Here is a 27,597-nt window from a genome sequence, read left to right as displayed (position 1 = left end):
ACATTGTCTTTTGCCCATCAACGTCATAATCATCTTTATTATTAGTCCTGTTCCAAAATATAAATTGTATCTAACCGGCCTTGTCAAGACATGTAATCCTCACTGCCTACTGATATCTGGAATCATTCCCTCAGATTCCAGGGGCCTTATTACGATTTGAATGATTTCAAGTATCCTATCTCAAATGTCTACTTTAAATGCCTTTCTGAAAACCATAGTGTTTCTATTTTTGGTTGTACTTAAGATTTTATCCCAAGGAAAGAAAGTCTACATATGCAGCCTTTATTTCCAAACGTGCAGTGAAATACAGTGGACAGCGTTCCTGGTGCAAATAACGCTTGGGCATCCTGGAGCTTTCTTTAGCCAATGATTTTATTCTAAGCTAGCTTGGGAAATGTTTTGTTGCTGAAGCCAAAACACGCGGAGAGCTGTATGGTGTTCCTTATTTGCGTCCCCAGCATATATTTTATGTGCACAAATGGACAAGTATAATTAAGGTCTTAAGTGCTACTAAAACAGGGTTTAATAATGCAGCCTGTACAAGAAGCACCTTCAGGATAGGTCAGCAAGAATTATCCCTTTTATATGAGCACACTTGTTTTTAAATTTCTGTCTATTTTCCTCTGGATTCTGTTCCTTTGCCAATTAAAACCTTGCAGGGCTCCTATTTAAAGCTCCTGCATTTTCATGAATGATTATTCCATGGTCTGCTGTGGCACAAATGCATACATTTAAAGATGTAACAGGCCAAGCTAACGCTGGAGTAAATATTAAAATGAGAGGGCCTTATGGTGTCAAAGGTGCAAGAAAAGTAACTGATCACTCATTTGTTACTGACTTGTTTTCATCTGTTTATATCATGAGCTCTGTTCATAACTTTGTTCATCAAGCAGCCCTATAAAACTGAGATAAGATATAGAGCGTCACACACAAAGATGTGCAAGCCACTAATCAAAGTTGTGGCTTTTCCGATCTTTTCTCTCTGTGTTTGTTTTTCCATTCTATCCAAACACTGCTTAAGTGCCAACTGCAATAGAAGAAACATTGCCTGAAACATTGCAGTAGGCAGGATCAGACAGTACAGCAGAAAATTAAATGAGTCACTATAAAATGGTGGGGTAGGGGTGGGGGAATAAACTGGCTTAAATCCAAATCATAAATAACTGAAATGTGTTCCTGTTCTTTTAAAGAAAATAGAGGCCATAATTTGAAAGAGTAAAAGAAAGGGAGAAATTGAAGGACAAGGATGGAACTTAAAAGCAGCGTTGATGTAATTTATTATAAAGCAAGAAACAGACAATGAAACTGAAACACACTTTTGTACAGAGAGGAGAACTGCCTGACTTAACTGTTTCTGAAGACACAAAAGGGCTGAGGTTCATGGCAACCTTCCCATTTTTCTTGTAACTCTATTACAACAGACTAAGGCAGCTACTCTTTTAGAAATGGGTGCAAGGAGAAAGTCCCCAAATATCTCCCATGAATGAGCTGCTTGATAAGTATTTTAGCAGTTTAGACTGTTTCTAATTTCATAAACGCAGTCAAAGATTTGAAATGTATTCTGCATGGCATCTGTTCATGTGGAACAGCATCTCCCCAAAGATACGTACGGCTCCTAAGACCTGGCGCTGTTCCCAGGCCTTGGGTTAGGGTGTCTGTGGAGCCCCTGGCGAATTTTCTTTTTCATTTCTGGATGTTATTTATGTAGTTTTGTCTGGGAGGATATGTTCCTTTTTAAATTATGTATTCATGTAAATAATGTAAGCCATTTTGGAGTCAGGCGGCCTTGAAATCCAATAAACAAACAAACAATTTTCTAAGAGAAAGAATATCCTTAATATCCTTAATATTGGCATCCACAAAGAAGGACTGAATTAATTTTGAAGACTGCCCTATTTTCCCTCTTTTGTTTTATCCTCTGTGGAGGATTTTGACAGGTACATCAATGACATATTAAAATTACCATTTCAACTTGGTATTATACTTTGGTTCAAGACTCATAATATGGAAAAAGCAGCATTACCCAGGATAGATAGAAAGGCTTTAGCTCTTTCAGGCTTGATGGGGCTGTTTTTCAGTTGTGTCTCACAGACATACATTCCAACGTCAGTTGAAGTTGGGTTTGCGATAACAAGACGTCTCCCCAAACTGCTAACTCCATTGATGATTTGGATTCCATTCCTCTTCCAGGTGATACTTAATTTCTCAATGGGCCTAGCAGGGAAAAACTCATGCCCATTATTGCTCTGAAGTACATTATGAAGTTAACATCTTTCAACTAACAAAGGACCACAAGTATACAGAAAGCTAGTTGCTTAGAAATAAATTCAGAAGCAGCTCCAAGTTCTTCCGCAAAAAATATGCACCAGAGAAGAAAGAGAGAGAGAGAGAGAGAGAGAGAGAGAGAGAGAGAGAGAGAGAGAGAAACAACTTGAATAGCTTTCATAACTAGATGTCCTCCAGATGTATTGGACTTCCAACATCCATATTCCCCACTCTGGTAGAACCACATTGGCTGCGAATTACGAAAGTTGACATCCAAGACATCTAGAGCAGGGTTCCTCAACCTTGGCAACTTTAAGACGGGTGGACTTCAACTCCCAGAATTCCCCAGCCAGCCTTCTGAAATTCTGGAAGTTGAAGTCCACCCGTCTTAAAGTTGCCAAGGTTGAGGAACCCTGATCTAGAGGACATCAGAATGGGGGAGACTGCAATAGAGATAATCCAAGACATTTGCTGCTTGACCCATTTCCATTCCAGGTACAAAAGGCAATTGGACACTTGAATACTGCTTTAATACTGGAAATAGAAAGGGATCCTCCCAGGACAGTTAAGGAGAGCAGGCTAGAGTAGGGCATGTGAGACAAGCCCTATCCCCTAAGAGAGAAGAACGACCTAGTGGCTCAATAAATAAATACAGAGAAAGTTCAAGCTGTCAGTAAGGTCCCTGAACATCTGCTGTTCTTTTATTTTGTCCACCAGTTGGGCAGGGCCTGGCTCAAGTGTCATCCATGTTTAATTATAATAGTAATGTAACGTTTTCATGCTAATAGTTTGCTTTGCCTAAGGGAAGGTTGCTAAAAATAAATACTACTCAGGGGGTATATCTGTATAGAGAAATACTTCCATTATAATTCAATTCTAAATCACGATTAGAAGATTCTTTCCCAGAATACATCTTTTCCCTCTTAAAAAAGGCCAAATTTCAAATTACTCACAAGAAAAAGCATCTTAGCCCCCAGTTTTTACTAAACACTATTTTGGGTGTAAACAGTTGCCCAGCAAACAATGTTTTGATTTCTCTTTCCCAAACATTTATTTTCGTCCAAAAGTGGAACAAAATAAGACGTCATGGCTGATTTTTAAAACTGTTAGCACTGTAGATGCTTGTCACAAATGGTGGTCCAGATGAGGTAAATCTCTGATGTTTTCTGTTTTATAGTAGTTCTATACAAATAATTGATCTAATTATTTTTCTTTTCTCATCTTTGCTGCTAGAGTAAAAATGAACACCACTTAAGCATCTATTATTCTTTGTCCAAAGGTTCTGCAAACAACCTGCATTTTTGAAATCTGTCTACTCTCCCCCAAAAGAGCATATATTTGGGAAGGTTGCAAAAGGTAAAGTTGGCTGCAAAACTGAACAGAGGAAAGAAAGTTGTATGCAATAATAAATACAAATATTCTAACAGTTGCAAAACCCAGATTGAACAGAAATATATATTGATCCCTAGCTCTTTTATTATAATTCAGTTTCAGTGATAACATTAATTGTTACTGAACAAAAATTACAAGGGACGCATTTTGTGCCCCCCAGCTTTTTTCAGGCTGTGTATTTGTGTGTGTGTGTGTGTGTGTGTGTGTGTGTGCCTTTGAGTCAGTGATGACTCCTGGAGACTGCCTGGACAAGTCCCTGTAGTTTTCTGGCAAGATTTTTGGGGTGGTGGGCCCTTGCCTTCTTCATCCTAGGGCTGAGAGAGGGACTGGCCCAAGGTCACCCAGATAGCTTCATGCCTAAGGTTTAGGACTAGAACTCACGGTCTCCCTGCTCCTGGTCCAGCACCTTCACCACTAGATCAGACTGACTCTGACACGGTCTTTAAGTCATACTTGACTCCTGGTGATCGACGTGGACCAGTCCCTGCAGCTTTCTTGGCAAGATTTCGGAAGCAGTGGGCCCTTGCCTTCTGCTTCCTAGGGCTGAGTGAGAGGGAGTGGCCCAAGGTCACCCAATTGGCTTCATGCCTAAGGCAGGATTAGAACTCATGGTCTCCTGGTTTCTAGCCTTTGCCTTAACTACAACACCAAACTAGCTCTATTTTCAGCCTTTAGGGAGGGTTTTAAGAATGCAGTTGGTGTCTTGTATCTTACAAAGACATATCTTTTGAAAGCCTTCTGCTGCTCATCCAACTGGGCTAACCAAATTTGAACCTCTGCAGCTCTCACCATGTCCACAAACCCAGGGCAGCCCTTGGGTTGTCAGAAGTTGTACATTTCTAACCTTGAGCTTGATTCTTCCTTTTCTGGGGGGTGGGGGGAGGGGAGAAACAAAATTTGCATTCCCTTCTGCAGAATTCAATTTTGAATGCAAGAAATGTCCTTCCCTCCTGTTTCAGGCTTCACTTGTTCTTCAACAGGAGCCCTTCTTTGTCTGTTGCTGTGTTTACATTACCTGCCATTGGCCACACATTCCAGGATGGCTTCATTACTCCCAGTTATTACACTTGAATTACGTGGAGGGATTACAATCACAGGGGTCACAGTGTTGGTTGAAGCATCAGCACCTGTAAATGGGAGGAAAAATAACCCCATAAGCAAGGGTCAGTGGGAAGTCAATGGGAAGACCAGGAAGGAGTTAAGTGTTCAACAAACCACAATTTTTATTGAACACAGAGAGATTGATAGGGTGGTGGGATACATCCCTATTGTTATCTGCTCCCAGTTAGGGCTGGCAGGGCCTGGACTTCGGGGAAGAAATGGTGAACTGAAGACGACCGTGGCAGTAGACCGGCTCTTTGTAATTGCTCTCCGGCCAAGGAGACGACTTGAGATTGCACTCAAGCACTCGATACAGTTGGTCATTGTTAGGAGACCGCAAGGCAGTGGTCTCTGGCAGGTTGAGGGCTTTGGGAGATGAGGAAATAACCATCTTTTGCTCAAACCATGGCTGGCGCCTTCAAGAGGGTTTGCATACTTCTTTTTCTAACCACTTTTGGAAATTGCTTGTTAACTGCTTTTCAGCTATTAGGAACCTTTGGATCGACAAGTCTGAAAACTCTGGGTGAGCTTCCTTCAATGCTTAGTGAAAGAAGTTTTAAATATAACTTTAAGGACTTAAAAAAAATCTTTTGGAATAAACAGCAAAAGGGTGATTTGAACTTTGATTTTGGAAAGTTACAAATGGACTAAGGGTCCAGACAGATTTGAAATAAGATTTTGGAATTAATTGTAAGAATCCTTCCTGTGGGAAAATGCTTTTGTTTTGAATTCTCTTTAAAAAAAGCAAGTTAGGATGAGACTTTGAAGGTTGGAGACTAGAGGGAATCAGAAGGAACTAAAAATTACTATTAAATGTTAAGGAGAAGAATACTTAAGTATGACTTACTAATACAGAATGGAGTATTCCAATATTTTAACATTGGAATATTGATGGATATTTTTGAACAATGGACCCAGAAGTCAATTTTAAGAGTGTCTGCCTCTATAGTAGACTGTGTTTAAAAGATGTTATGGAAGAGGAACAAGTTTTATGGGACAAGACTGACACTGATCTGAAAGTGGATTTAAAAATGAAGGCTACAAGAATGATATGAAAAAAGATACTACACTGGACATAGAAATGAAACCACCTGATGTCTTATTAAGTAAAAGGGATATACAAATAACAAACCAAAAGAGCGACTTGGATAACTTTCCTGTATTGGATTTACAAAAGAGATTTGTTAAATCTTTGAAGAATTTTGTGAGACAGGACAAAGAAAACATGAAAAGAAATCAAGTTCTAGGACATTATTTGAAGGGAATAAAGATCAAGATTGTTAAAAGTAAAAAACAAAACAAAACACCACAACGGAATGTACAGTTGGTTTATTTGATCAAGGTTAAAACAGATAAGTTTTACAGTTATCTCTGGTAACTGTTAATGGACTTTTGCTGATCAGGACTGAATGATGAGGTTTTAAGGATTTGTTTATGAATAAGAGATGGGATATGGGAAGAAGAGATTATTTGTGTATTTTAAGAGAAGGTGATAAGTTACTAAAATTGCTTATACTTGTTGTGATGAAGGGGGAAGTAATTTAATTATATATTTCTTTTGTCTTTACTATATTTTTATTTTTTCTTTCTATTCTGTTTTTCTATCTTTTTCTTTTATGCCCTTTCTAATTTTTCTTTTTATTCTTTTCTTTTTTAGTTTGTATTAGTTTTTAACTTTTTAACTGTAATTTTTAATAACATTACTATTAAAAAAAAAAGGATTGGCAGGGCTCCAGGCCATACCATTGTATATATCCACAATGTATATACATGCTTGAGGTTTCCTGTCACTGGAAGCAAAGCAATATTTTTTCCTCCACTACCAAGCATTTCTATTTTTATCAACCACTTGCTGATTTATATTTTTAGGATCTTTTCATTTTTTGTTTAATCTTACTATTTCTGTGTGATTTCAAAAGAGGCTGTCAGGGCCCAAATGAGTTCTTTAAAAAGCTATTTTTTACATACTCCGGGGAACAAAAATGAAATTAACAAAGCAGCATATCACAACAATTTCAATCCTCTTTCCTTATCAGAAAAGTAAATAACCCAAATCTGCTTTTCTTTTTTGAGTCGACATACTGTAAATAATTTAGCTTATACAATCCTCAGTACACATTAGAAAAAAAGATGGCAAAGGGGAAAAAAATCCTGCCAATTTAGGCTTGTTTCTTTTCAAAAATTTCAGTGCATGTATTTAATAAGTAAATTAAAATACCAATATGTTATTGCTTTGCTTCAAGCTATTCATTTGGGGAAAACACAGTATTGTTTCCCCTACACGAACGAGAGAATAATAACAGATTGCTAAAAATAAGAACTGTAATAAAAGAGTTGCAGGGGGAAGGAAAATTAAACGTCTGCACCAATGAAAATCCAAACTGGCTCATCAAACGCTATACATTAAGGCAGCTTAGCATTATAAAACCCAAAATTATAAGTTAATGCAATTGAGAAGTAGCAACTGAAATATATCAAATCTTTCAATCACAATCGCAAACATCTATTCTAAAAAAGCAGAGGCTCAAAAGAACTTTATGGTAAGTGTATGTCCTTTACATCTTAAGTGGAACAATATTGTAATATGGGATATATGAGCGAGAAAAACAGAAGTGTGGCCATAATTGCAGCAGAACTGAAACCATTGATGCTCTTCCCAACTTTGAAACGATGCACAGAACTGAGAGGCCAACAACCAGGTGCAGCTGGTGATGGTGGGTCCACACATAAATCCTCCAGCACGGCTGTACTTTCCAAACTTCCTATTGCTGAGAAATACATGTCCATGAGATACAAAGGCACCTTCCCCAAGCCTTGAGCCCCTGACACTGGATTGCTCTTTCTGATTTCAGCCTCAGAATATTCACAGTCCTCTTGCATGGTTTAAGGATGTGGACTGTTTTTTTCTTCAGTCTGAATCAACTTTTATGATGTATTTCTTGCGATTTATACCCGCTTTCCCCGTAGGACTGCATACAGAAGGACCTCATTTCTAGAACTGCTTATCACTGACATCTATCTCTATCCTTAGAGGGAAACATTCTTAGATGGAAATATTCAATGAACATGTGGAATCTTTCCAACTTACAACTCTAATGCACAGGATCTAACATAGCACTATCTTCTTAATTTTTAAATAGGGGAATGATAAGAATGGAGCAAAGCAGTATACGGTGTACGGCCGAGAGAAAGCATTAATTTGGCAATAACATTCACCTCTCTCTCTTGGTTCCCAAACTTTTTTTCCCCCAATTCTTCAACCACTTCAAAAGGAACCAAAGAACCAATGAGCACATGGGGTGACTTCTAGCCGTTCATACTTCAAGAGTCTCTTTGTGCGTAAGTACAGGAGTTTGAATGACTGCAATGAAATGGATTCAACCAGGCTTCGTTAGCTACTTACTTCTAATTGCAAGGAGAACAACAGTGACCAACATCAATGCTTATTTCATTTCCATTCATCTTATGCACTAGAAGAAACCTATTAGCAAAATTAGTCATCTGATAATGGTTTCTGAACTTGTAGAGTTAAGATGATGCCGATAAAGACTTAATATATTTCTTTTGAATCCTGGCATAACAGTAGAATAACACTAGCCTTTTATCTAATGGAAGACTAATGTACTCATAATACTAGAATATAAGATGCTGCATTGTTCAATTTTATTAAACTCGTCAAAATGTTTTATGATTGGCTTACAAAAAGTCAACCAAGGGAATAGTTATTAGCAATATATAACACTTTGTATTTCAGAAAGGATCTTATAATTAGCAGTAAATGTCCAGTTTCTTTTTGACCAGAAAATATTTTTATCCCCAGAAGGTCCCATTCCCAACTGAGTTTGGATCTGGTTACAGAAATGCCATCAACTGCTCACTGATGAGTCACTAGAGGCGGGCGGAGAAGCCCAATGGTGTTAAGTATTCATATACAAAGAATAATGGGCAATATAGTCAACACTATTTTCTTTGCAAATGACAACACAGCTCAGCTTTCTAAAAAATTAACTACAGCCAGAAACACTATGCTCCCGGCTCTGTCTGAAAGCCACCAAAGCCCCAAATAAGGGAAGTTTGTCTTTCAAGGGAAAGGTGGAGATGGTCAGCTTTTACTAGTCCACTAGTCCAGACAAATTTCAACTTTGATATAATGACCTCAATGTCAATTTCTCCATGTTTGGAAGATGGCAGTATGCTTAAATGTAGGGATGGCATGGGGAATAAAATTAGCACAAACTTGGATTATCCCAGTCTTACAGAAACTAGAGTTTCAGAAGAGCCCATCTTATGGCCACATCCAAGGCCTAAGAAACTTGATGGCATTACTATTGCCATCAAGAATCCAAGGACTTTAGCCTGGAAACCATAATGGAGTCACTATTGTCCTTATACATCAGAGCCTAAGAGACATCTCCCCACAAAAATGGGACTAGTCTAAACAGGCCCATTTAAGCCTTACATTTAAGTCAACTGTGGCCTCCTGCCAGTGTATGAGTTTCCCAACTTGGGACCTGTCCTGGGTCTTCCCTTGAACTGGAGCTGGGAGCTGCTGCTTCTCAAATCGTCATCTGGCCACGAACCCAAGCTGGAACAGAGCACCTGAGGTACAGATGTTAAGCGAACAAAGTTTTCCTATCAACTTATTTTCTTCGTATCTAGATGATCAGGCAAAAGGGACAAATCTCACATTGGTGTTCCCTGTTGGCAACAGATTTTGGCGTAGTTTTCTCTAGGCCCAAGGAGGCTTCCTACGACAGAGCTGGAGAACCCAAAGCCAAAAGAGGATTTTCCAGTTTGGGAATCCTACAAGCGGGCTGTGTGTGTATGTGTGTGACTTTCATTTTCATGAAGAGATATGAATTTGAATGGTGAGATTCAAAACCTACTCTCAGATATATTCTAATTTAAATGGAAAAATACACTTTCAGTATCTAGTTACAGCATATAAGGATAATAGCCAGAGATCTAAGTAATTTAGAGGACCAATCCATTGCTAGAAAGGCCTCTGCCAAGAGGCTGCACTTCAGCGTTGGCACCTTTTATCTGAGACTGATCGACTTCATGTGTGCACAAGAGAAGAAAGGCCACCCTTCAAAGCTGTAAGAAAGTCCCATGGTCCTCTCTGACAGGTTTCAACCAGTCTAGTGCTATAATGAGAGAGTTTTCTTCCTTTCATTCACAGACAGCTATCTAATATGTAAAACGCAACAGAGGAGTTCTATTTAGCGAGGAAAGAAAAGCTCCGCAGGTTGCACAAATCTGATCATGGTACTTGACTCTTAAACCACATAGGAGCCCTGACACCTCCCCCCCGCCCCCCAAATGGTGGCAGTGCTAGGAATGAACAAAATAGATATTCTGGTCTTGCAAGAGTTCTTCCGTTACAACTTTGGCGTTAAGCAGTGAATAGGTTTAAACTACATATAAAGAAAAAAACCCCAATTTTGTAACATTTCTTTTCTGCTATTATGCGCTGCTGCTTTACAGCCATGCCACCATGTTCTTTCCCTCCAAAACCGGATTTTCAAAAATATGAAAAATGCACTAGCTAAGAAAGCACAGAGGGAGGGAGGGAAGGAAGGAAGGAAGGAAGGAGTAAAAAACATTAAAATAGCAGAGACAACTGCTTGTTTAACAAGAATTTTTTACTTATTTATAAAGAAATAAATTATAAATACAGGTGAAACTCGAAAAATTAGAATATCGTGCAAATGTTCATTTATAGGCAACTCAAAAGGTGAAACCAATATATGAGATAGACCCATTACATGCAAAGCGAGATATGTCAAGCCTTACTTTGGTATCATTGGGATGATTATGGCGTACAGCTTATGAAAACCCCAAATTCACAATCTCAGAAAATTAGAATAGTGTGAAAAGGTTCAATATTCTAGGCTCAAAGTGTCCCACTCTAATCAGCTAATGAATCCATAACACCTGCAAAGGGTTCCTGAGCCTTTAAATGGTCTCTCCGGCTGGTTCAGTAGGAATCTCAAGCGTGGGAAAGACTGCTGACCTGACAGTTGTGCAGAAAACCATCACTGACACCCTCCATAAGGAGGGAAAGCCCCCAAAGGTAATTGCAAAGGAAGTTGGATGTTCCCAAAGTGCTGTATCAAAGCACATCAATAGAAGGTTGTGTGGAAGGGAAAAGTGTGGTAGAAAAAGGTGCACAAGCAGCAGGGATGACCGCAGCCTGGAGAGGATTGTCAGGAAAAGGCCATTCAAAAGTGTTGGGGACTTTCACAAGGAGTGGACTGAGGCTGGAGTCAGTGCATCAAGAGCCACCACACACAGACGGATCCTGGACATGGGCTTCAAATTTCGTATTCCTCTTGTCAAGCCGCTCCTGAACAACAAACAACGTCAGAAGCGGCTTACCTGGGCTACAGAAAAAAAGAACTGGTCTGTTGCCCAGTGGTCCAAAGTCCTCTTTTCTGATGAGAGCAACTTTTGCATCTCATTTGGGAACCAAGGACCCAGAGTCTGGAGGAAGAATGGAGAGGCACACAATGCACGATGCTTGAAGTCCAGTGTGAAGTTTCCACAGTCTGTGTTGATTTGGGGAGCCATGTCATCTGCTGGTGTTGGTCCACTGTGCTTCATTAAGTCTAGGGTCAACACAGCCGTCTATCAGGAGATTTTGGAGCACTTCATGCTTCCTTCCACAGACGAGCTTTATGGGGATGCTGAGTTCATTTTCCAGCAGGACTTGGCACCTGCCCCCACTGCCAAAAGTACCAAAACCTGGTTCAATGACAATGGGATTACTGTGCTTGATTGGCCAGCAAACTCGCCTGACCTGAACCCCATAGAGAATCTATGGGGCATTGCCAAGAGAAAGATGAGGGACATGAGACCGAACAATGCAGCGGAGCTGAAGGCCGCTATTGAAGCATCCTGGTCTTCCATAACACCTCAGCAGTGCCACAGGCTGATAGCATCCATGCCACGCTGCATTGTGGCAGTCATTGCTGCAAAAGGGGCCCAAACCAAGTACTGAGTACATATGCAAGCTTATACTTTGCAGAGGTCCGATATTGTTCTATTTCCAATCCTTGTGTTATTGATGTCATGTAATATTCTAATTTTCTGAGATTGTGAATTTGGGGTTTTCATAAGCTGTACGCCATAATCATCACAATTATACCAAAGTAAAGCTTGACATATCTCACTTTGCATGTAATGCGTCTATCTCATATATTGGTTTCACCTTTTGAGTTGCCTTACTGACATAAATGAACATTTGCACGATATTCTAATTTTTCGAGTTTCACCTGTAAATCTTTATTTCCTAGCAGAACACAAACAGAGTACCTCAGCTCTTTGGACAGGGAGTTCTATATATAGGGCAATGATTTTGACCCATGCCATTTGCGACCAAATTCTTCATTTCAGAGACATTTTGAAAAAAATTCCAAATACTGGAATGCTGTGAAAAATTAAGCCATATGTTATTATACCATGTTCCAGTTACAGCTCAGCTGCTCACCTCAAAAACAGGGATAATCTCTGTTCCCTGCTCTGAACTCACCTTCTAGCAACTCTTTGCATTCAAAAAGCACTTTGAGAGTTCAGACTGTCCCTGACCCGACTTTCCCCCAATGCTTTCTTTCTTTCCTTTTTTCTTGCACAGAAATGAAGCACCTGACACATTATCATAGCTTTTAACTTGAAAAAATATACATTGCTGTGAGACATATTTTATTGAAAGAATGCTCAGGTAGCTTTCCATAATTTTTAAAAATAGCTTTGATATCCATGACGTGACTGCCAGGAGTGTGCCGTCTTAGACAATGAAAGGGAACAACTGGCACTACAGTTGGACAGCATGAAGAATTCATCTTTCAGAGTTTTTTGAGGAGGAGCAGGCCCCACATCCTGTCCCCAGACAAACTTGCAGGCAGGAACGAACGCTGGAAAATGATGCTTGAAAGAGACATTTAAGGTGCAAGTAAGGAGACACTTTAGGATAAATGGCATCAGAAATTACAAGGAGGCCCACAATAGATTAACTAGAGAGAGTAAGAGTGGAAGAACAGCTGATGTTTGAGATCTGCATTCAGATGCATTTTTTTCTTTATCTAACCACATGTCAGTGCATACATCTTTCTGAGCCCCCACTTTTAGTTGTCTGCCATGCTAACTAGGCATGATGAAAAGTCAGTTGTGTGCATGAGAGAGCAGATATTTTTCCCATGCCCTAAAAGTGCAGAAAGTGAGCAGCAGCCTTCTCCATCTTAATAACCTCCAGTGCATGGAACCTCAACTCCCTCTATCCCTGGTCATTGGCTCTGCTGATGGGGCATACAGCCTAATGGCTCTGGTCCCTGTTCTAATTGAAGTCCTGTAAACGGGAGCCAAGTTAGAACTTGGGCAGAAGACAACTGAACAGGAATGGCTTCTGAAATCGTTGCTCACTCCAAAAAGCAGAAAACAGCATTTTCAGCTCAAGGTCAAGTATTATTAGCATCTATTTATGTAATTTATATGGGAAACAAGTTTTAAATTCAAGATTGTTATGTTGGCACCTAAAATCATGTTGTTCTTTAAAACTGTTTCTCAAACACGGGTAGAGGTGAAAAGCAAAGCTATTCCAGAGTCATTTTCTAAGCACTTTCTAACTGAAACAAGCATACAGAATAGCTTATTGCAATAATATATTGAGAAGGAAGTTACAGAAACCTAACATCAGTGGGTTGATGTCCTTCATCCATCTGAACAAAATATTACTTTTTTTCCCTCTCTTCTTCCAAGAACATATGGTTAACAAAGAGGTCCAGAAACAAACACACACACTTTCTTCTGCACACTGACTGCATTGTAAAACTAAGTAGGGGCCGTGTCACAAAAAGAGTTAAACATTTTGATCTTGAGTCAAAGAAGGAAGAGAACAACTTCTCCCTCCCAACACCTTTTTAGTATAGCTGTTCTTCCAAACAAAGGGAAACATTATTTTTTACAGCTTCGGTGATTATCAGATGTAGGGATAATTTATATTATCCTATTGCCTCCAAACTCAGCAGGGAGAGAAATATGCGCACGATTGTCCTTGGATTCTGGAGGAAGAAAAATAAGGATGTAAGCAACCCCTGCTCACTGAATTTTCCCAGCAGTAGAAGGGCCAGTTTAAGAAACACAGAAATACTTGTTCATTTATTCAAAAAAATAATTCCACAGATGGATAAATTGACACTAACATAGCATTTCTCCATAAAGTCTGGAATGGATCGTTATATTTTTCTGTTTACATATTACTCTTATACAGTACATTGAGTAATGACTTTAAACGGAAAGGGAGGGAGAAGTTATTATTTTAACTTTTTTATGGAGTAGGTGATTTTATAGTTCAAGCATTGTGAAAAAGACATTGTTAGATGATGCTTCTTGTCCATTCTGATACAAGATCTGGTCTCTAGTGTTCACCAATAAAATGGAGTTCATTGGATCTTGTTGGTACTTTTGCTTTCTAGTAAAAATTGAGGTCAGTGTTGGCTGTCGGGGGGGGGGGGGCAATTCGAAACAGAAATAGCTTTCTTAACAAAGCAAGAAACCATCTTTCTAGCAGCAAAATAAGTGGCTGTGCTTACAAGAACTTCTGTCAAGGAAGATTTTCTATCTCTGACTTCAGTAGAACATAAAGGAAGGGCAAACCAACAGGAGAAGATCAAAGGCCAAAGTTTAAAATGTACAAATAAAAAAATGTGTATCATTAATTTAGGAGGATCTCATTTAGGTAGCCTCACATTCTGCGCACTGATGCTATTTCTTTTGGATTATCCATAAAGTATAGGGTTCTTCCACAAACAATTCTCTTGCAGGATAATCACTGCTTTTTGCATCACAAAGGATCTCCAAACGCCTTGTGACTTTCCAAATGTCATCTGATCTTTTCCTGGCCTTGTCAAAGATAGGTACTTTTCAGTCAAATAATGATGGAGAAGGGCAATTTCTTCCCTTCCTCCCTGACAATTCCTCCAAATCTCCTCTTGCCTTGCATTTACAATACAGCCATGCCTCATGTTCTTGCACTTTGCAGATATTGTGTTTATCAAACAGCATTGGGTGCTACAGAGAAATCTTTTGTGAAAGAAAGAGTCAGTCGCTGCGGCAAACTTCGCTGTTGTCTTATTTTAAGACATTTTTTAATTAAGGTAGGTACATTGTTTTTTTAGACATAAAGCTATTGCACACTTAATAGACCTCAGTATAGTGTAAACATAACTTTTATATGCACTGGGAAACCAAACAAATGTTTGTGACTCGCTTTATTGCGATATTCGCTTTATTGCGGTGGTGTGGAACCAATCCCGCAATATCTCCCAGGGGTGCCTATATTACCACTTTAGAAAACATGGTTTACGTTTTTCTTCTGCCCAGCACCCCACTTTATCAGAAGGTGGTCCTTTGCTGCTATTGGGTTTTTCTGTAGCGAACCGCACTACAGGAGGTTACCCACCATGCGTCCTGCTGGAGAGAGACCCCGCCTCATCCCGTTCTTTTCACAGCCAATGGTTCAAAATGGAAATCAGCGCTCATCTGTGTTCAGCAGAGCTTTTATCTAATTTAATAAGGACAGAAACTTTTCATGAGTTTTGCAGAGAATAGGGAACACTGATACAGCTTTGCGAGCAGACCTGCTCGCGGAATGCCAATCGTTCAGCGCATCTTTCAGCATACAATGAAACGGACAAGAAAATTCACGCCACTTCACACTCTGCAAGATAAGGGAATGGATGGCTGTTTAGCTATTCCCTCTTTGCTGAGTTGCTACAGGAATACTGCTGCATTTGCAATGTGCTGAGAATGCCATTTTAGTTGTGTGAACTGGCCCTGGGTGGCTGTGAAGATTCACCAGGAAAAGTAGAATAATACCAGACTGTACTTTTCAGACTGTCCCTAGCCAACTTAAAAAAGAAATAAATTTTCCCAGAATACAAAAATATAGAGCTCAGCAAATGCAAGACAAATGCAGACCCAAGCAAATGGGTTGCAGGGCTATGATTGGGGATATGTGGTTATCACAGTAGCTTAATCTTGATTAATACACAATTAATAATTTTATTGTTATGTTGTAGGCAAAGAATACAACAAACGTTTGATGTACACTGAGAAATTTAAAAAGAATCATATTAAAAACAAGTCTATAACAAATAAACACACCTCATTCATGTATATACAGGTAGTCCTTGCCTAATGACCATTCGTTTGGTGACCGTTCAAAGTTACAGCAGCCCTGAACGAATGGTACTTACACCTGATCCCAAAGTTACAGCCATTGCAACACCCCCTTGGTCACATGATTAAAATTCATGCGCTTGGCAGCCCATCCACACTTATGACCCCTGGGGCACTTCAACTCCTCCCCCCCACTATCTCCCCCCACCCCCGGTTGCTGGCCTTTTGACTGCACTGGAGGGGCTGGAGTAGAGGCCCGGGGCCTTCAGTAGACTCAGCTGGTCGCCACCACCCTGAGCTTCTACTTCAGCCACAGTGCTGCTGGCACTGCCACCGCCACTGAGGAGCGCTGCCTCAAGCCCTGCCCTGTGGCCAGCCACTGCAGCGCAAGAAGGCTGCACTCAATTTGGAGAAAGGCAGGTCTTGGAAGGCCTCAGAAGCCTTCCAAAGCATCATGAGAAGGGCACATGCATGTCCTGGCCTCAGAGCCAGGCTCCAAGATGCAGGTGGATCAGGTCCCCCCGGGCGCTGCGCCTACTGATTCAACAGCCACTGAATCCAGCACTGATGCCCTCTCAGGCATCAAGTGCACCCAGCACTGATTCTTCTTCAGCCAACATGGGTGCCAAGAAGCAGGGCAGAGCCCCCGGCCTGAGAATCCTGCACCTGTCAAAGTAGGCGCCTCACAAGCAAGCGGCAGGACGCTGGCTCTGTAAGCAAGCCGGGGGCCTCATTTACTGGCAACTGTCGAGCAGGGGAAGAGGCAGCTGTGCACGCTCGGTGGGGAGAGGATTTAAACTGTGCAGGGACTGCCTTCTGTTGCTGGAAGCAACCCTGGCATCTGGCTTCGTGCTCCGTGAATTCCTGCTCTTGACTCCTGCCTTGTTTCAACCTCGGTGTGTCCCTGACCAAGTCTCTGGCTCATCCCTCGGTACTTTTCAAGCTATTGTGTGACATTTGACTATGGACTGTCTGGCTCGGATTATACCTTCTTTCTCCTCAAGCCTCTAGTAAGCTGGCGTTCACACGCACCCTCTTTCTTCTGCTTCCCCAACTCCTCTTCTGTTGCCTCCTCCTGCTGCCTGCTGCCATCTCTCCAGACAAACCATCCTGACATTTTCCAAGCCTCGCTGCAGATGCATTGCTCCTAAGCACACCCCTCCTTCTGCAGTGCGTATTCCCGCCCAGCACCTCTGCAAGCCTTGCCCCCAGGAGCCGCTTCGTGCCTGCACTTTGCCTCCCAAGTGTGTGAGTGTTCTCTCCCTTTCTGAAGCCCGACATGAAAACGCAGTTTGGAGAACGCCGCACACGGCCTGGGGAAAAGACCGGGCGTTGCAGCAGCTGCTTTGCACAGGGCCAGGCCAGGGGGCCTCGTCAGCAGCAGGAGGAGGAAGATGGTGATGGCATCCCATTGTGATGTCACAATGCAAACCTTGGGCCTTAGGTACTTGCATTGATATTGAGATGCAGGTACTCAACTCATGGCCCCTAATCATTTCTGGGGCTCCAGTGGCCTCCTTTGACTAACATTAACTTAACCTAATTAATTAACTGCCAAACATCAGCAGCGCGGTTGCCGTCTATTCTGAGGCAGGAAACTCATGAAAATTACATGCCTTCCATGTTCCATGACCTCCCCCCATTTGTTAAGTGTGGCTGCCCACCAGCAGATCATGAGCATCTGGCCGGCAGGAATAATGTTGCACTCGTGCCTCTCACTTAGAAACTCAGAAAGAGTTTACGGAAAGCTCTTTCAGAGCTTGTGCTAGTGTTATCCATAGAAAAATTAATTAAATAATTAAGAGGATGGAAGTGCAGGGCGGACAATGTCAGCAGCCGAAGCCTGGCTGCTGCCTCCAAGAATCTTGGGGTCTGCCCCTTCTCTTAGGCTACGTTACGTACCTATAATGCCTGGGACTCAGAATTACAAGAATTTTCTTATAATTTCTCCCTACTGACTCTTTAACTAAGGATGAACCTCTAAGTTCATTTGCCCATCTAAACAAAGGGCGTTTCTACATGAGGACTCTGTGCCAGTTGGAAACCCATCCCAGACCTCCACGATCCTACATTAGCTGTATTTTAAAGCTGAGTGGATATATGGGTCAGCTACAATACATTTAAATTTGGAGTAATTTTTTTTTTTAAATGCTGGCTTTCTGGAGACCCTATGGGTTGCCATTTTACCATTTGCAAGAACTCTTACTTCAACACAATCTTTTTGATGTTTTATTCAGTGTGTGTGTGTGTGTGTGTGTGTGTGTGTGTGTTTTAAGGTTTTGGGGTCACGTGCTTTAAAGTTCTGAAAATTGTCCAAAAGGATGTACCATGTGGGTGGTATAGAAATGTGGTAAATCCATCTAATGTATTATTTTAAACTATACCAGCACTGCAAAAATACATCACCAAATACTTAAATGATAGTTGCACTTGTTTATTCTGAAGACCTGATTAGTATTGCATCTCTTAAAATATCTCTTGCAAATATGTCACACAACGCCTTGTGTTGCCTGTAACAATCACTTGGTTTTGTAATGGTTTAAAAACAGCAGGTGCCATATGGTATCAAAACATAGCAGAAAATGTAAATTAAATATAATGAGGATCGAGACAAACTATTTGCTAGAAACCTAAGGGGAAAAATACTGAATCTGAGTAGCTATAAATACTAATTATGAACTGAAAATGAAAATTCCACTTCATAATTCAGAACAGTAGATCGTCCCTCAAATTTGACCAATCTACAATGTCCTTCGCCATTAAACTCCTTCAGGCATCTTGTGTAACAATAGAAAATAAAAATAATAGCACAGAAATTCAAACCTCAAGGCTATTGCTGAGATTAAATATGAAATATAACGTTGAAATGCAAACTCAGGATTATCCCAATGGTACCAAAAAAACAAAACAAAAAACCAAACCTTTTAAACTGAATTCTGAAAGCTGGTTGTTCCTGAGAAATATGAGCAGATGGAATAAGTACCCAACTCATAAAAAGCAGACACCCTCCACGTAATCAGCTTCAAAGGTATAACAGCAATATCAGCAAATTGTTCTGTAGCATCATCAGCAAAAGGATAATTCAGGACCTAATGAAAGATTAACTAATCCATGAAAGCTAAACAAGCTTTTGCCCTGGATACAGAACTACCGGCCACATTATTTCCAATATGTTCACTATTCAGCAGACGTGTTTTGTTCCAAAAACAAACAAGCCTCAGAGAGGAAAAATATTTATCTGCCTCATTGACCTAAAAAAATACCTTGCTTCCATCTGGCATTTGTAGCCTGCAATATGGTGGCATTAAATTTGGCAGGGGGTGATTCCTCCCCCCCCCCCACATCTATGGTTTTATCACATTCAGAAGAAGGCAGCAAGGAGATTCTCAATAAACTGATTTCTCCCATTTTGTGCTGGTACCTCAAATAACTATGCCAAGAAGATATGGAGGTAGGTAACAGGAATAAATCTGGAGTTAGGTGTCAGTGGTACATAGAGAACAAAGGATTGCTAACCTCCTGCCAGAAATGAATGAACATGCTACATGGGGACCTAATGTGTAGCTCAACAGCCCTGAAACTGAAGACATAACATTTGCCAGTAAGATGACCTTTTTCATATAAGAGAGGAAGCAAACGTGCAGCACGCTCCAGCCGCAGGTTAAATTGTCTAAGAGGAACAAGCTCGGTTGCTTAAACTGCCCCACTGAATTCCCCTTGCCCACCCCAAAATCTGAAATCTCCCCTTGTAAGCCATGCCTGGGCCAGTCCCTCTCTCTCAGCCCAACTTACCTCACAGAGTTGTTGTGGGGAAAACAGGAGGAGGAAGGAGTATTAGGTATGTTCACCACCTTGAGTTCTTTATAAAAATAATAAAGGTGGGATAAAAAATCTAAAAAAAAAAAAAAAACACCCTTGCCAACCCAACAAGTAGGTGTCAAACTCTCTTTGTGCCTTTCTTCTCACAACCATTTTCTCCGAAACGTGACTCAACAACAGAACAGACCACATGATTTAGGATTTTTTTGGTTGGGGTAACAGAAGCAACCTGGAGATGACAGCAAACTCTAAGGTTATAGACCCGATCTGAGCTGGGGAGGCCAATCGTGACCCTCCCTATATATTGGATAAGGACTAAATTGAGGACTGGGCTGCTAATCTGTATTTTGGCTTTGTGAAATCCTTTGACTTGTACAACACAACCAGCACTAATAGCAAACCTTATTTTACTTCAAAGTTACAACCTCGGTACTTGTCAACTCATTAGCGTTCTTGTGGGGGGAGCCATCCAAACCACAAGGCACAGTTTATGCAAGGGCAGAAAAAATCCCTAGGACATCACCTGTTTCAGCAATAAACTTGTTTTACATTTGAGGGCTGGATATTAATAGCAATTGCTTCATTACATGAGTGTAAAAATGCCAAGCCTCCTGCCACTCAACCTGAGCAAGGAATAGGTCAATATCGAATAAGTTGTTTATGCATGGCTCGCTACAATCTCTGTCTGGAAAGAGTTTTAATGGACCCCTTTTCTTCATCAGCAATTTGATGCAGCCGGTGATTTATGATTGCATTATCCTTTGGAACTTGATGGATTTACCATATGATTCATAGTGAAACTGATCAAAAATTCTAATTTTTCTGAAAAGCCACCATGACCACATACACACCTTCAAGGTTGCAGTTAGAAATGATGGAGCTGGGGGTGATGCAGAAGAGAGATATTCATTCTGGGGTCTCTTCTAATGGAGACCTGAGAAAATGCATCAAGAGCTGAAACAGAGGATGCTGCAGTGGCTGAAAATTCTACAAAGTTCACAGGATAAAAATTCCAAATAGTCAGTGGGCCAGAGTCAGCTGAGCAAACCAAAGTCTTTAAATTCTGAAAGACAATGTAAAGGTAGACCACTGGCAATCACCCAGGCCCTCTAGTTTAGAGAGGGGAAAATTTCAACACCGCCGTTTTAAAGGAAATGTGATAGATAGACAGACAGTCCGATAGACAGATAGCCAAGTACTTAACTATTCATCCATCTTTCTGTATCACTGACTGCCAAGGTAATATATGAGAGACAAAAAGCTTTACTCGGAAAAACAAAAATCAGGAGGAGTCTGGTAGCGCCTTTCCCAACAAACAAATTTTATTGAAAGGCAGAAGATTTTGTCAGCTACAGCTACAGGAGGAGAGCCACAGACTAACATGGCTCTCTTCTTAATGTCAGAAAGACAATTTTGCTTGGTTTGATATTTTCAGATCTGCATATAGGACAGCCTTCCCCCTCTGACACCCTCGAGATATATTGACTACAGCCGTCTGGGCATGATGGGAGTTGTGGCTCGACAGGAGCAGAGGACCTGGGTTCATAAAAAAACTCCCAGAATGAGAATGCCACAGCTCCTCAACTGGAGTGACTAACATGAACCCTGACTCAAAATGGTCCAGATAATCCATTTCTTCTAGACCCCGTTATAGCGGATGCCACACCAACTGGTTCATGGTCTTTCTTTAAAAAGGAAGGTTAGAGACTGGACAGTCCAGTAGTCGTCCAGTACAGCTGGGTCCAGATGAGGTGCAACATCAGCATCCTCTTTAAGGACATTGGCATCTCCCCCTCCCACAATGAGGCATGTGTGGCTTATTGCTAAATCATGAATTAGTGCAATAGCTGAATCCAACCTCTCTGTGGATAGCAAATCAGTGGATCAGACCCTCCATCCCCTTCTTTAGCTAGCTCGCTATTCAGCACTGCTATTTCAAGTAGTACTTAATCAGGACTGGTTCCGATGATATAACAAAACTTGGCTTGAACTGCTTATCTCAACAGCATTATTGTAATGCAGAAACTATACTGGGTGATATGGCATATTATAGGTTGCTGGAGACCCAGTCTAGTGATATGAGGAACTGTTATGGAGGAATAAGATTAAACTTAGCGCTGTGCACATTTGTGAAATGATTAACGAGAAATACAAGCCCAGCACCACACCTTTTTGAGGCTCGTGAGGAAGTTGTGCAGGACTTTTTCCTAATTATTTTTCAAGCACGGCTAGCTGTAATTAACAAAGAGAAACATGACCATTTTACAAGCAAGCCTAACCATTCGTTTGTCATAATATTAACTGTGAATTCTGTTTGTGGGGACATCATTTGAACAACAACAACAACAACAACACCTGGCTAAAAGCTGTAAGAAGCAGCAAACAAGCGAAGACCAAAAATGTCACAAATGGATTCTTAACATTCAATTTAGCTTTTAAAAAGGGGAGAGGCACCAATAGCTCCACTGGAACAGTAATATTTTAGGGTGTCAATTTCCCTGCCACAAAAGCATGGCTAAAAATTATTATGAAATTATTGTTGGAAGAGCTTGCTAGCCATTCAGGGTTATTATTGGCTTTTCTCCAGATGCAATGCCTTAAGATATATTTTTAAATACATTTACAAAGAGCTAAAGAAATTAGATTGCACTTAGGAAGCAGATGAAAAGCTTTTCTATGGATCTAAGATAACCTTCTATGCCCAAGCATAAAAATACTCTTAACTTGACAAGCGTTACTTTCCTCTTCCTTTCTGCAAGATCCTGACTCCTTATCTCCACCTCACTGTGCTGTTCTTTTAACTGCTTTCATTCTTACGAAGGCAGCCTCGGAAAACATCATAAAATATTTCCAATGAAAGAACAAACAGGGGAGCTTCAGAAAACAGCGACTGGACAGCAAGCCAAGTCAGCATGAAGATGGAGGGGGAGCAGGAGTAAAAAGGAGTAACTCAAAGCATGAACAACAGGAGATGAGCAACCATAAGCATAAATTTCATTACGAAGAATGGAAAAGAGACAGTGTTGTGAGAAAGAAAAACTAGATGAGGCTTAATTGAAACCATAGCCTAAAAATGGCTTTTGAAAACAAAGTAAGCGCATACTGGTGTTGTAGAGCTTATAAACCATCATAAATCGTTACAACCAGACTTGTGTAAATGTATGTCAAGGATAAGCAACATGTTCTCTGTACTCCCATTCTTTCCTATCCAGGTATTTTTCCAAATTACAGATCTTCATGATGTTAATACAAGTGTATTTTCATGTGCTTCACTACGTACATTCACTACAGCTCTGGCTCCCTCCCCAGTCCCAGTTATCCAACTGGATTTTCTGACATTCTGAGTTATTATGGAAATTTCCTTAGATTTAAGCTCTCAAAACAGTTGAGCTACTAAGCCAACCCTCCGTTTTTTACAGGGAGCAGCCTGCTACCCTTCCACGTCCAAGCCTGTTCGCACGGGCACCATGATGTTACCACATAAATGATGCAAATTGTGGACTTCAACTCCCAGAAATGATGCAGTGACTAAAATTACACAATTCAGGTCATCTGTATGATGGCACCATGGCCTCTGCCTGGATGGATGGGACCCTGCCTAATATTTCTATGTATGTAACCGTAAGCAGCTGGGAGCAAGACCAGATTACAAATGTAAAATAAATGGAATCATAAACAAATAACATCTTTAAACTAGTTGCAAGACAGATGCACATCGACTAACATGAGAAGTTATGGGCAGACAGAGCTCTCCTTAAAAGATTTAGATTGATTTGTACCGTTGGATAGCAGAGCATAGCAGAGCAAGCATTTAGGAAAGTGATGTGATCTGAAATAATGGAAAAAGAAATGAGAAGGCATTATACTCAAGTCAAAGAGTGAGACCTCTTAAGGGCTAGTGTCACAGGACAGAATTACCCCGAGGAGACACATGACAGTCCTTCAGATGTTGGCATTTATTTTAAAGCTGAAAGAGACCAAAACAACTTATCTTGGCTGCCCTCTCGCTACAATGTAGGACTGGTTACCCAATCCACAGTTCAGCGGATGCCACAAACAGAACGGGGTGCCACAAACAGAAACCATAGCAAGGTACCAGCTGAGCAACTTCCTGGGATGCCTTACTCAATTCCTATCTAACCCAATAAAGCAGAACTTTAAGCAGTCTAACATCTAGGAAGATTTCTTAGGCGTGAAATGCATAAAATGCAGAAACATCACTGAGCCCATACCCTCAACAATTACCCTTAAATAGTTCTTAAAAATAAGGACTAAACCCTTTCATCTGTATCAAAGATCATTTTGCAAGACACAGGTACAGTAGGCTCTTGACCTCCTCTACCTGCTACATTAATTGACTCAATAGGAGCCTTCTCGGCTGCCCTGATTTAAAAGAGCGATTAAAGAAGGCAAAAGCAAAACATAATTTGCCTATAATAGGTGAGTGTCTGTTATTGGTGGCTTCCTACTGCAGAAGGCTTTCCTGCTCAGGAACCACGTGGGCACAAGACAAGAAGCACCCACCATCCATTCAGAGTACACGCTCAGATACCACAGGACAGGAAGGAACAGCTGCCCAGAAGATCCTCAAATCAGTACTTGGTGTGAACAGAGTTTTAAACTAGGCATTCCCAGAAAACAAGAACAAAGCCATATACGCTGCACCGCCATACGCAACCTTTGCAGAACTCCTAAATCTGTGCCACACCTGCGGCCTCATCTCCATTCACGAGCTGAGTTTAATTCTTTCCAGCTTACTGCTGTGTATCTCAAATTGCAGCTCAAGTGTTTCCCTTTTGAGACACTGGGTCCAGAGAGGCTGGGGGGGCATTTTCCCACATCAGCCTGACTCCCAGGTTCTGCATGCAACCCACCCAACATCCCCTGCCCCACCCCCACATTAGCACTGCGGTGAGAAATCATTATTTCACAGGAGCTTAAAATGCAGCAAAGGGATCATGCTTCAGTAGTTTTGCAACCTTCTTGCAAAGATGAAGACAACATGCAAGCAGAACCAAATCCTGCTTTCAGTACTCTCCAACTGGTTGGTTGGATGGAGAAGTGATTGGCTTATGTTTGGCTCAAGATTTCCCTCAACATTTTGAGCCCTGCAGCAATGAAGATAACTATCACTTTAGGCTTCAAGCTACTTTTGAAGAAATGACAAGTGAAAATGCATGTGGAAATGCCCAGGGTAGCAATTAGGATCTGTCCATCCTCTTGTATATCATCCTACTCCAACACAGTCCCCTCCAGGAGGGGTGGGACTACAGATTCCAGAATTCCTACATAGGTATCAAGTGGGTAGTCTGGGGAATTCTCCCAGTTGGCATACTAAGGAGAGTGTGATTTCCATCCACGGTGGCCTCTTCCATCACTAACATGAAGAAAACAACACTTCCTCAACATTCTACCAATGATGGCGAAGCCTTCACGTGCCTCTAGGCTTTCTAGTCCTAGCAATGTGCATTCTAGGAAGTCTCTCATAAAAGTCTCTAACCCCCATTCATTTATGATCTAGGCATTATACCGAATCATTTCCCAATTATTGGTATGCAGAAAGCCGCCCAGAGAATTTAGTACCTCTGCCTGCCTGCCTGTCTCTCTCCTTCTAGCACATCAGCTTTGTTAAAGAACAAAAAAAGCAAAGAGAAATGAATGACTAGATTGAACAACCTGATAGCATACATCTTGTCTGGCTTCTTCACATCATTCCATCACCCATACACTTTCTCTGTTTCACTAAATTAGGTAAATTTGCCTTCTATTACAGGGTCTGGAAAGTGGCACATCCAGATCCTCATAGGCTGTAATATCACCATGGTAATGCAACGCTGCAGAGAAGCTGTTCATTTAATATTTCCCTGGGCCGTATTGATTTATGGTCCATTAAAAAGGATTTGGAAATGCATGCAGAACAAACCTTTGCACATTCCATTCCACTGATACTAGCCATTACAATAGGTATATCACAGGCACAATAATCAAAGAAGCATTTTCCTAACAAAAGATGTGATGATATTGGAATATTGCACTAAAATCATACTAACCTAATGTTCATTCAGACTAACATCTGATAGATTGGTAGATATTTACACATACGGGCACCTACTCTACCGGAGCACTGAGATTTTATATGGTGGATATTTTACATGCGCTTGGAGAATAAGAAAAAGACAGCGTGCTATCAGATCATAAAAGGAACAAGAATTGCGACTGCTTTCACCCCAGATCTTCCATCCTTTACAAGAATAGTTCAATAAATGCATGAACCATGTGAATATCTGACAGAAAAGAAAAATGTAACTGGGGAAAGTTTGTTGCACTCTACAGAATCCTGTCATTGTCCTGAATTCATAGAATGTAAAAGACCCAACACATTTTTATTAAAAATCACATTTTATTAAAATTATATATACATACGCACACATTAAAAAAAAAGCCACATTTAATTTCTCAGTTGATCTTTAGTCAATGGGAGTGTGCTTTACAGAACAAGGTTAATGCAATAATTTACAAAGAATCAGTCATAGTCCTGATCAAATTTTCGTGAGATTTAGAAGCAATCAAAAGAGAGAAAATTGCTCACAAGGAGTGTTCCATAAAAGAAACCTTACCTTCTTAGGCTCATACCTTGAGGAAGTATTTATTCTGAAGGCGGCAGTACTGTACTTATTTGCTACTTGCTCTGCAAAGTTTGGGGGAACGGCCATGAGACCTGAGAAGCCACACCAGCAGGGAGCCCAAGCACTGCGTCTCCTAGATGGTCTCTTAGTTATCCAGGTAAATCCACAATTTTCACCTAGTGCTCACAATACTTTCCTACCCATGTTGTTATATACTGATAGAACAGTTGCATATTTATCAGGAAAGGTCAGCTTAGCTTGTAAGGAAGACTCAACACCAGTGTTTCTCAACCTTGGCAGCTTTCAGATAGGTGGACTTCAGGTAAGGCTGGCTGGGGAATTCTGGGAGTTCAAGTCCACTCTTGCTGAAGACAGTCCCAGTACTGTTGCTATAGAGAAATAGGCTGTATAAGGCATAGTTCACAAGGCATAGTTGGGGATGAGGATAGAGATGACCACCGAGAGATGGTTTAAACCTTTCCTCTTTCCTTTTGCAACTTTCCCACAACAACAGAGCAAGGCAACACAAGGCACAAAGAGCAGGAAACAATGATTGCCACATTTTAATAGAATCCAACTGGGGTGGGGGGAGCCCATTAAGGAACAAGAAAGTAATAGGTCATCGCTTGCTGAAGCATACACTCAATCTCTAGTACATGCACATTTGGGCAAAGTGAAGACTAAGAAATTAGATGTATTCATTTCAATAGTTCTGCAATTTAATCATCTATAATTTTTTTCTAATATAGTTTTTTCTAATATAGAAATGATTAGTAGTATAATGAAATTCACCAGAAAATATGGAACACATGCCTGAATAATGCAGCTGCTAAAAAAAAAAGGGGGGGGGCAGAATCGTAATAATATGAAGCAACAGCATAACATATGAATGTATTTTGTGCTGTCTGCTATGGAAAATAATATCCCCTGTGAACAGAGCCATCAGGAATAGGGGCTCTAATTTAGAATAATCAGGTAGAATGTGATAGGAAAATAATTTTTCTGAGAACTTGGAGAATCACTACCAGTCCGAGGAGACACCTCTTGGGCTAGATGATCTTGTAGTTTCATTCTGTTACTAAGCTTGGACAATGTCCTAAGTAAGGCTTCTTGATGGAGTTGCTCATTCAAGTTCTCTGCCCTTCATCAGGGTGGAGCAGCTAAAAAGCAACTGCTTGGAAATTGTTTTAAGCTAACTATGTCATCTGCTGGTTAA

General features: G+C 40.8%; 1 protein-coding gene across 4 annotated transcripts in view; it reads right to left on the bottom strand.

Moving 5' to 3' along the window:
* SDK1 (sidekick cell adhesion molecule 1) overlaps positions 1-27,597 on the bottom strand; it is a 358,271-nt gene that overhangs the window by 156,446 nt on the left and 174,228 nt on the right. For 3 of the 4 annotated variants that reach the window (XM_088147987.1, XM_088147988.1, XM_088147989.1), the window contains exons 6-7: positions 4,673-4,784; positions 2,024-2,214 (exon numbers count right to left, since the gene is read on the bottom strand). The exons of the other annotated variant lie outside the window; for it this stretch is intronic. In XM_088147987.1, coding sequence (XP_088004113.1) covers positions 2,024-2,214; positions 4,673-4,784 — 303 coding nt within the window. The remainder of the gene's footprint in view (positions 1-2,023; positions 2,215-4,672; positions 4,785-27,597) is intronic. 4 annotated transcript variants of the gene reach the window in all.

Source organism: Python bivittatus, unplaced genomic scaffold (genome assembly GCF_059951505.1).
Source record: "Python bivittatus isolate LINGU-HERP-01145 unplaced genomic scaffold, Pbiv_v1 ctg000560_np1212, whole genome shotgun sequence".
Classification (NCBI taxonomy): Eukaryota; Metazoa; Chordata; class Lepidosauria; order Squamata; family Pythonidae; genus Python; species Python bivittatus.
The sequence above is the reverse complement of the archived record's forward strand: the minus strand, read 5'-3'. Positions and strand labels throughout refer to the sequence as shown.